The 10533-nt window shown below is 62.1% G+C and overlaps 1 protein-coding gene across 1 annotated transcript; it reads right to left on the bottom strand.

Moving 5' to 3' along the window:
- Positions 1-3518: 3518 nt before the first annotated feature.
- On the bottom strand, positions 3519-10002 carry HS3ST6 (heparan sulfate-glucosamine 3-sulfotransferase 6). The gene is made up of 2 exons (XM_006741943.2): positions 9590-10002; positions 3519-4245 (listed from the first exon to the last, which is right to left on the bottom strand). Exons 1-2 carry the CDS (start codon positions 10000-10002, stop codon positions 3630-3632), a joined length of 1029 nt encoding a protein of 342 aa, XP_006742006.2. The 3' UTR covers positions 3519-3629.
- Positions 10003-10533: the final 531 nt, after the last annotated feature.

Genomic DNA, 10533 nt, shown 5'->3' with positions numbered 1-10533 from the left:
TTTGAAGAGTGGTCCCTCTCCTCGGGGAGCTCACATAAGACAGACACGTAGGAAATAGAGAAAGAGTGACTTTGGAACCAGAGGGCCCTGGGGAGGAGCACGAAGGACTGCGGGCTGCAGAGGGCATCCAGAGTCTGGAGGCTGCCACGGCTGCCCAGAGGAAAGCATCGAGGGTCTGCATGCTTTTCTGGGCCCGTCCTGGTGGCGATGTGGCTGCTAAGACCAGGAGCTCCTGAATAGGAGCAAGGAGCTCCCAGGAAAGACGCCATCTAAAGTTTGGGAAGGGCCTCTGGTTCTGGCTGAGGGGACAGGTTCTGAGAGTGTCCACTCTGCGACATGAAGACCAGCCATGGGGACCCGGAGGACCAGGCCTTTCCCCAAAGCACCCTTGCTCCTGGTTGAAAGGGGCTCACAGGTGCTGCCCAGAATGGTACCCCTCCTTCCAGCCTCCCCTCCAACACCTGGGACTGCCCTGCAGCCAGTCTTAGAAGCCTAGGAGGGGAGCAAGCAGGCCCTCCAGCCCTGGAGACAGGGACCCCCTCACGGGAGGACAAGAGCCAGTAGGTCACTGCAGATGGGCTCCCGGCATCCTCCAGGGGAGGGAGGGAGCCAGGCCCCATGCATGGTGACAGCCTTGTAGCTGGTGAACATTCCAGTGATGTGGGTACAAGGATAAGGAGGAGAGCAGGGCACTTTCTGGGTCCCCTCTCCTCATCCGGAATGAAGATTCATCATAGGGACGTACTGCTGGGCCAGCAGGGAGGGCAGATCCAGGGCCCAAAGCTCCCCTGCCTCTAGCCCGGCATGGAGGCCACTCAGGCCAGGGTCTGCTCAGGGTTCCCAGTGGCCGCGGGCGGAAGGTGCAGGGTAAAGAACACTGTCCTCACCCCCAAACCAGGTGCACCTGCCTGGTCCTGGTGGGCCCCCAGCCTCTACCAACCATGGCCCAAAGGCCTGGGACTGGTGAGGATCCCCAGTCCCAGCCACCCCATCCCAGTGCGGCTGGCTTAGGAGGAGTGCAGAAGGAGTCCCCAGGCCCTTTCTCCTCCACGGAGCAGAACAGGAAGAAGGTAACTGAATCAGCATTTCTTACCCCTCTGGAACATTCCAACATGGAAAACCCACTGAGCAGCTGGGGAAACAATTTAGGGACTTTAATTAAAGGCCGATGGCTCTCCCACAGAGACTCACCCCCACATGCAGCCGGGAGGACCCACCACATCTGCCCTCAGTGTGTTCTGAGCCCCAGCTGGGCACCTGGCTCTGGGCGTTGGCAGCCAGGCCCCGTTTCCACTGGGAGGGGGATGACCGGAACCAGCCAGTCCACCCTTTCTCCTCACTGTTTCCAGTCTGCCTTCTGGGCACCAAAGCCAGACAAACGAGCAACTCCCACAGCTCTGCTTCCAAGAGGCTTCAGGAAGGGAAAAGTGGGTCATGTCAGCGAGCTCAGGAAACAGACTCCAAGTGTGGGGAGGAAATGAGCCCAGTGTGAGAGCACAGCCACCCCTTTCTGAGGCCGGCTCCCTCTCTGTCTGCACCTTCTGTGGGGAAAGGCATTCCAGGCACAGGGAACAGCATGTGCAAAGGGGACCCGGGCCACGGCAGGTGGAAAGAGCTGACAGGGGCAGAAGCTCAGGGGTGAGAGGAGCGTGCAGGCTGGGGGGCGGGGGCAGGCTTCCAAGGGCCTGCACAGCTGCGGTCAGGCATCTGGTTTTCATTCTGGAGGCAGTGGGGGTGGGGGGAGCAGACTGGAGTGTTTTAAAATAATGGGATCTGGTTTACTCGGAGGACACCCCTCAGGCTGCCGTGCAAGCTAAGAAGCTCATTGCAGAAGAACAGAAGCGGTGTCCTAAAGCCATCCAGGCATGAGCTGGTGGACGTCTGGACAAGGGTGTGTCCGGGAAGAAGGAGAAACAGGCATGGACTGGGCTGGGAACTAGGCTCCAGCCTCCCCTCCCGCCCGTGCCGCCCGGGGCAGGGCGCCACATGGTCACTAAGTGAGGCTGCAGCCCCGGGAACGGGCAGGAGCCGCCAAGCCCAGGGTTTGCCACCCAGCAGCGATTCCTTCCTCCTCATCGTTGTTGCAACTTGGGCCAGCCCCCTGGCACCCACATCAGAGGTCGGAGCTGGGGAGGAGGCCACAGGAACATCGTGCCCACATCTGCCCACCACATTTCCAGCAAGGTCTCTTGGGAGCAGCCCCCAGCCCGGCCCCTGGCCTGACCCCAATGGCAGAGCCTAGAGACAGTGCTGGCCCCTCAGGACAGGCCAGACAGGAGTGTCCTCTGGGCCCAGAACCGGCAGGAACAGGGGCAAGACTCCGGGCTGCGGAGCACAGAGGCCCCCATCTCCCTCCCCACGTCCGGTTGCGCCTTCTCTCAGCTGGCCCCAGGTCCGTACCACCCGCGAGGTCATGTGACAAAGATAGTAGCTGCCCTGCCTGATGGGGTCACTGGTTCACAGTCAGCCAGAAAGGGCGCTGCCGCTCCCCTGGAAATCCTCCCTCATTTCGGCTCTGGGGCCGAGGACGCACAGCTGCTGCAAGTAGCCCAGGGTGGAAAGGCCACAGCAGGGCCAAGGATTTGATAGGGACCCAAGGCCTGGGGTGCAGAGGATGCAGCCACGTCCCGGGAGGGCCCAACACAGCCAGGCCAGGCCAGGCTTGGGCCTAAGGGTCCCTGGAGGCCCTTGTCGTGGCAGTCTGTGGACGCCTGGCAGGCAGCATTGTGGTTGGGAGCAGTCATTCTGGAAGGGGCCTCTGCACTCCCAGGGGGAGGAGTAGCTGGGGCCCCGGAGCACGGCCCAGTCGGGCCTAACTCAGGAGCTGAGCACGCAGCTGGGCTGCATCTGCCCCTGCCCATGCCCCAGGGGAGAGAGCCTGTCACACACAGAACTGGGGCATCCAGGGCCCGGGGGAGGGTGTGGGACCCAGAGTGGGCAGTCCTATAGATCGTGCAGGGTCTGAAGGGTGGGCAGTGCCTGGGTGCGTGGTGCCAGACTGTCCCGGCTGCTTGGAGGCTGTTAGAACCACCACCTCCTGCCAATCACACTCACTGTTGGGCAATTTCACCAGATTTCCAGGAGGAAGCATCCAATGGGCATTAAGATGTGGAATTAGCTGGGGTCATGGGTGTAGCCCCAAGAGTTGGATAGATCCAACTTAAATCCTGCCCTAGGCTTCAAGTGGGCCACCTAGGGCCTCCATGTCCTCATCCAGAACATGGGGACAACATAGCTCAGCATCCCAGGGCTGACCACAGAGCCCGAGGGCCACTTCCAGAATCACCATGTTGAAGCTGTGTCACTGGGCAGGCCCTAAACCTCTCTGAGCCTCAGGTGCTCATCTGTCACATGCGGCCAAGCTCACTGCGCATCTCAAGGGTTGTAAAAGGACTGGGTTTGGGACCACTCCTGGCATATGAACAGTGTCCCGTATGGGAGCTGGTGTGATGATCCTTCTCCTGTGCGGTGGCCCCTCCAACCCCCACCTTGCAACCCTCAAGAACACAGACCCAAACTTTATTTCTTAAATATTTTCCTCCACCCATCATCTGTACACGGGCTGTTCTGGCCAGGGGACGGGCACCAACTGAGGTTCCTGAGTGTCCACACGGGCTGGCCTGTCCTGCTCAGTCCCAGCCGAAGTCCTGGCCAGTCATCTGGTAGAACTTGCGGTTGAAGGGCCGGTAGAAGTCCCGCAGCCGTTGGACCACAGCCGCGGGCACCCGGGGGTGGGGTCGGCCCTTGGATTTGCCCAGGCAGCGCGGGTTGCTGCTCCCCTGGGCCTTCTTGAGGCAGGGGAAGCCCTTGGTGGCGTTGAAGTAAAAGTGCTTGTCCGTGACCACCCGTTTGAGGCCCAGGAAGTCCTGCACACGGCCCACCTCTCCAGCCGGGTCGCTGACCAGGCGCTCACCGCTGACGAACAGGAAGCGGGACAAGGGGAAGAAGCGCAGCCAGTTGTCCAGATGCTGGGCGTATAGGCCGATGCGCACGGCGCTCCAGGCTGTGTCCACGGGGCCCAGGCCATGGCGGAAGGCCAGGGCACGGAAGCTGGGCAGGCCCGGGGTCTTGGAGAGAGTCTGGGCGTAGTCGGAGATGGCCCGAGTCACGGGGTTCCGCACCACCACGATCAACTTCGTGTCTGGGGACATGCCGTGGATGCGGCCAGGAGCCTCCCGAGTCACGAAGTAGCTAGGGGTTTTCTCCATGGTGATCTGCCCGTCCAGGGTGCGTGGCATCAGGCTCCTGGGCCACGGGGGTGAGGAGAGGTAGGTGAGAGCGGGTACTGGTCCCCAGGGACCCAGGACTAACCTCGCCTTCCTCCAGGGATGTCCCAAACCTCCAAGGTGGGCAAGCCTTCCCCAGCAAACCCACCCATCCTACATGCTTGGGTGGGCAGCCTGGATATAGGCCGTGAGGACCCCCAGCCCCAGCACAGGCTCCCTGCCCCCCTCCCAGAACTAGACTGTGCCCACACCTGACACTGCTGGGGCTCTGGCCCCAGACCCAGTTCTCCCAAGGCCGGCGGCCTGGACCTCCCCCCACACAGCCCCGCCTGCCTTCCCCGCCCCACAGGCCACTGCCCTGTAAGTACCTCACACCACACTTTCAGTAAGTGGCTGATGGCATCCCCTCATCAGACCGTTAATTATTGACAAGTGTCCCCAACAAAGGGCAGCTGCCCCCTCTCCCCCTCCCTCCCCTGCACAGCCTCTCCGGCCTCTGATTATAGCCCTGCTAATTCTCACTGACCTGGACTGGATCAGAATGGATCCACTGCACACTGAAGAACAGTGAGTGCGGTGGCCTCCGGACCCATCCCAAGTCTCCCAGCTGCCTGGGCCTCCCAGACCAGGCTTACACCCCAGAGTGCCAGGCTGCAGCTGCAGCATTTCTGGCCTGGGGAGGGGAGCACCGATCCCATCCCAAGGTTCTGGGGGAGTTGTTCTGGGGGGAGTCTCCCCCCACACAGCCCCACCTGCCTTCCCCGCCCCACAGCCCCCTGACCACCCAAACCTGGGGCAGCCCACCCTGCCGGCCCAGGGGGGCAGGTACCCTGAGCAGTGTCTCGAGGCCACACCTGCCAACCAGGTAGTACAGGGTGAGGCAGGGCAGGGTGTGGCCTGGCCAGCTGAGCAAACAGCCCTGGGGGAGGGCCAGGAACTAGGTCAACATAGGCATAGGCTGTTAGGACCTGTGCTAGGGAGGAGAGGTCTCTGCGGGCTGGCCCCACCTCCTGTCCTCTGAGGGAGCTGCCCCTACCTGGCCCATAGCCCCCAGGACTGGCCCCAGCCAGGGAACTGACCCAAGGGTGGAGTTCAGGTTTCCGTCCAGCCTAGGGGACCCCCAGACGCAAGCCCCTGGGAGGCTGGGCCTGAGTCTCCTCCTTCTGCTCAGACCCCCAACAAAACTCAGGCCAGGTGGACATGCAGATGCACAGACCCACAAGGTGGGGTGCTTAGCTTGGAGGGTGCTAGTGGTAGGACAGGAACATGTACATGTGAGTCCAGGGCATGCCACTGGTTCCCTGACACCGCCCCCCCAGGGGCTCTGGGGGGTCAGGTGGGCTGCACCGTCTGCTAGCTATGGGAGCTTCCCCCCTCCCTCAAAACCAGGCTCCAGGCAGAGCTGGTCTACAGAAGCGATGGGGACAACTCTGCTTCTCCCATCTCATGAATGACTGGGCTGGGATTCCCTCCATGCCGCTCACTGCCGCATTTGATAGGCAGGCACACAGAGGCTCAGGGAGGAAGCAGGAAGGGCAGGGGGGACGTTAGTCCACAACCCTGGGCTGCAGCTGGGGTCAGCTTGGATTCTGCTCCCAAAGCCCCTGCACCCCTCAGCCTGCCTCCTGCCACTGGGAGTACAGTTGGGAATAGTCCCCAGTCCTCTCCCTCCAAAGGGATAAGTTCAAGGAGATCTTGGCTGGTGAAAACACCAAGGGCTGAGACGTAGGGCTCACGAGAGGGAAAGGAGTTCTCCCTGCACTGAGCCTCACTGCTGAGACCCACAAAGACACGGTGTGCCAGGCCAATCAGAAGCCACCGTCCCTGGGGTGCTGGCTGGGGCATTCAGTTCAGTGTCCCACTCTTGGTTTCGGATCAGGTCTTGATCTTGGGATCATGAGATCAAGCCCTGTGTTGGCTCTGTGCTCAGCAGGGAGTCTACTTGGGACTCTCCCTCCCTCTGCCTCTGCCTCTGCCCCTCCCACACCCCAAATAAATAATAAATCTTAAAAAAAAAAAAAGAAGAAGAAGAAGAAGAAGTCACTGTCCCTCCCTTCATCACCTTCCTCAGGGAAGACAACAGCCCGGATTGCTCAGGGGATGCCCCCCCCATCTTCCACACACTCTTTCCATCCCTTCTATCCCCCAGGCACCCAGTGACCCCAGAGATGCACCATCTTTCCCTTAGCAGACTCTGCACTTCGGCTTCTGAATATCCTGCTCCCCTTGGCTCCTTCCTGGTGGGGAGGGGGGCTACAAGGAAGAGGTAAGGGGACATCAGCACCTACTGCTGCTGTCTCTCCAAGGAAGTCAGAGGAGCAGCCGAAAGAGGTGCCTCAGGACCTACCATGGAGAGGAGTGGGGATGGGCAGGGGCTGCAGACTTCCCTGGCCCACTCCTGCCATACACCAGCTTGAGCTCTGAGATCCTTGGATCAATGACTCTCCCCAGGCCTGGCCCAGGGAGTGGAGTAGGGTGGGGATGGGGACTTTTGGGGGGTGGGAGAGACTGGGGAGGAGAAGAGGAGCAAGGCTCTGACCCCCACACAGCAAACATCTGACAAGCTGTTCTATGGACCCACCCCCCCCCCCCACCAAGTTCATCTGGTCTGCATTTCCTTGCGGCTTCAATCCAGCCCTGGGCGACTCTCCCTCATCCTCAGCCCCGCTCACTTGGTCCCACACCTCTCCTGGGCCCCATCCAGCCAGGCCTGGGACCCAGCAGAAACCAGTCCTGGCTTCTGTGTGGAACCCTGCAGTGCTGGGGGGAGTGGGGGCCTTGAGTGCCCAGTCACATGAGCCTCTCTCCAAGTGAGCAGGGAGAGATAAATCCCACAGAAGCCGGGATCCCTCCCCCCACATACTTAGACCCCAAATTCACTGCTCCTGCATTCGCTGCTTGGGCTGCCAGAGCCAGGGGGGTTCCCCCACCTGCATCCTTCCCCATCTCCTTTCACTTTTCCAAAATGCTATGATCAAAGTAGAGCCCCCACCTGCCCCTCCTCCCTCCTGAACTGAGACTTTGGGGTGTTTGTGCGACCCTCGCACCTGACAAGCAGAAGGTATTCAGTGAGTGAGTGAATAAAGTAAAAATGCTGAGTTTGGGGGCACTTGAGGGTCACAGTCCCCAAGACAGAGGACCTTCAAGAGCCTGTGAGATGAACTTCCTGGAGCCCAGGAAGAGGCAACAACTTTGAGCAGCCCATGGGAAGGACCGAAGCCACTGCCTGAAATGAGATTGGTCACAGCCCTGTGGGTAAGGAGGGGGAGGGTCCCAAAAATTCAACTGGGGGCGCTAGCCACTCCTCCTCTACTCACTGCCCCAACCCCCTCCCCAGAACAGGGCTCTGCACTCACTGGAGGCCCAACCCAGGGTCCTGAGAGCAGACAACACTGCCAGACCATGCCCAGGGGCGGGGCAACTTCTTTGCTTTAGGGGAAACTGAGGCAGGGATGGGCATTTTCAGAGGCTCACTGAACACTCACAGCTGGTGGAAAGGACAGACAGGCCCAGAGGCACAGGGCAGCTGTGAGCACAGCAAGCCCACCTCCACACTTGTCAGTACACGGCCACAGTCCCTTTGGGGGCACCTGGACGCACGCACCCCAGAAGCTCAGCCAGCCTGGCTCCTGCTGGCTCTGCACTGGCCGGCGAAGGGTCGGTGCTAGCCAGCTCTGAGAGACAGCTCTGGATTAATGGAGGCCACTGGGACCTGACCCTCTGCACCCTCTGCCTCCACCCCTCCCCCCAGGGGAGGGGGCTCTAAAAATGAGAAAGGAGAAAGTCTCTTCTCTACCAGAGTTAGACATGCTCCTGAATCTCCCCGGTCCCACCTCAGGCACTCCAGGATCCCAAGAACACCTCCCCAGAGCTGAAAATCAGGCCCAGCTGCCTCTGAGGTGCCTCACCCTCCCTGGCACTGGAGCATGCACCCAGGGAGGGGCTAGACAGGGCCTGTGGACCCCAGGCTCTTTGAGAACCGTGGGGGACTAGCACTGCTACAGACCCTCATTAGCCCAGCTCAGCGCCTCCCCACAGCTCCTTGGTCAAAGCTCTGAAGTGCGCCATAGGTAACAGTGTGTCCTCCACCCCCCGCCCCTCCTCCTCTTCTTCATCTCCCTCTGCAGAGCAGTGAGGGATTAGGGATGCTTTTGGAAGCTGCAGCACTGTCGGAGTGGGGTAGCTGTCTCTCCCTGAGCATCGAGGATGCTGGGACTCAGCCAGTTGGGTCCAAGGATGGACTTGCTTCCCCATCACCACCCGACTTCCCTAGGGCCCCCAACAGCAGCAACCCTTCAGAGCTCAGGACCCAGCATCCCCATTCTCACTGGGGCCCCTCCAAACCCATGAGTGGTTTTAATGCAAAAGGCAAAGATAATAAATAGGAGTGGGCGGGGTTCGGCTGGGTGTGGGGTGGGTTGGGGGGGAGAGGAATCTGGGAAGAGGAAACTGGTGCACCCGGGAGTCAAGAGTCTGGGTCCTGCCACCCTGCACTCCCCATTAGTTCCCCAGGTGACCTTGGGCTGGGTCCTTTCTGCCCAGTACTTGGGGATGAGGTGAGAGCTACAGGGAGTGGGGTGACTCACTCTCCATCTGGAAGCCCTCATTTCCCCGCAGGAAGGGACAGGGCACCATGGCAGGCTTTTGCACAGTTGAAGGAGGCAGAGGGCAGGGCCTCACACTGCTTCAGCCAGGACAGGGTGCTCCCCCACATTCTGCCACGGCACCCCAAGGCCATCCTGTTAGGTGGCAGGGCAGCTACAGAGCCCTTGACATGAGGCTGGGGTCCCAATTCCCACCTCTTCCTCCTTTCTAAATAAAGCCCACACTTTCTCCAGACCCCCAGAACCACGGAGAAGGATTCCTCTTCCCAGGATTGAGGCTCTGGGGAGGAGGCAGACACTTTCTAGGAGGCTGCAGGGAAAATTCTTGAGGTAACTGGCCAGAGGTCAGACACGCTCTCCCAGAGTGATCCAGTGGGGAAGGGTGGATGAGCGTGAAGCGTTTCTAATGCTCCTCAAACCCCACTAGCTTGCAACTACTCATCTGGAATCGAAACTCCTCCTCTCCAGTCTTGCTGAGAACCCTCATTAACCCCGAACCAGGGTTTTCCCTGGACTTTTCAAAGTTTCTGGGAGCCCCCGGCCAGTGACCACTCCTCCTTTCTGTAAAATCCAATGCAGGGGGATCGTGTCCCCGAGGTCAAGCCTCGGCCCCCCACCCAGGCTGGTCTCAGCCCGGATCCCTGGATACCTCACCCCGCCGTGTCTCCAGTGAGACCCCAGGGGCGCACATGCTGTTGTTCGAAGGCACTCGCCAGGGCGCGCACCGAAGCCGACGGGGCGGACAGGCCGGGCGCTCACCGGTACCAGGCGAGGCCGCGCTCGTAGCACCTGTCGAAGAAGTGGGGCTCAGAGCCGATCGCGCGGACGTCGGGGTGCAGCCGCAAGAACTCCAGCAGGGCGCGCGTGCCGCCCTTCTTCACGCCCACGATGAGCGCCTGCGGGAAGCGCCGGCGTCCCGGGCCGCTGGCCACAGGCAGGCCTGGCGCCCCGGGGCTGCCGACCGCGCGGAGCGGCTCAGCGCGCGCGGGGGCCGGCACAGGGGCGCGGGCGGCCGGCGGGCAGCGGCTCGGGAGGGTGCAAAGGCAGTAGGCGCCGAGCACCAGCGCGGCGAGCAACAGCGGCGCCCGGGGCGCCCGCAGCGCGGCCCCCGGCCCGGCCCCCGCGCCCTGGCCGCCTCCGGCCCCGCCGCCCACGCCGCCGCTACCTGCCATGGGGTTGTGCCGCGCCCAGGCCCTGGATCGGGGGCTGCAGGAGGGAGCGCATCCCGGCCGGTGCCGCGCTCAGCCAGCCCGCGCCCGGCTTCTGCTTTGCGCCCCGCCACCCGGCAGGCTGGAGCGGGCGGGGGGCGGGGCCGAGAAGCCCCGCCCAGCGCCGAGGCCCCGCCCCCGGACCACTGCTCCGCCCGGGACGCGCCGGCGGCGGTGGAGGCCCGGGCGCAATTTGGAGCCTCAGGGACTACCTGGACGCGCCCTCTCGGACACCCTGGGCTCCAGCCCTCTCGGCTCCAGGGCCATCATCATTATGCGCCTGGATGCTGCAGCGACCGGTCGGCTCTGAGAGCCATGACAGGACTGAGGTGCCTGCCCCAGGACCTGCTCCTAGAAGACGGATCCCCGGCCCTCCCGGACCAGAGCGGAGCAGCAGGTGCGCGGGCCGAGCAAGTGGATCGAGGAGGCGCGTGGACCCTGGCCCTGCTGCGCAGAGGGGTTCCCGGGCGTCGAGGGAAGTCTGAGGGGAGAAGA

Source organism: Leptonychotes weddellii, chromosome 5 (assembly GCF_054177405.1).
Source record: "Leptonychotes weddellii isolate Sample4059 chromosome 5, ASM5417740v2, whole genome shotgun sequence".
Taxonomy (NCBI): Eukaryota; Metazoa; Chordata; class Mammalia; order Carnivora; family Phocidae; genus Leptonychotes; species Leptonychotes weddellii.
The sequence above is the reverse complement of the archived record's forward strand: the minus strand, read 5'-3'. Positions and strand labels throughout refer to the sequence as shown.

Coding starts and splice junctions, on each gene's coding strand:
- HS3ST6 (XM_006741943.2), bottom strand. CDS start 10,002: ATGGCAGGTAGCGGCGGCGTGGGCGGCGGGGCCGGAGGCGGCCAGGGC. Junction 4,246..9,589: donor CGCGGCCTCGCCTGGTACCG/GTGAGCGCCCGG, acceptor CCCGTGGCCCAG/GAGCCTGATGCCACGCACCC.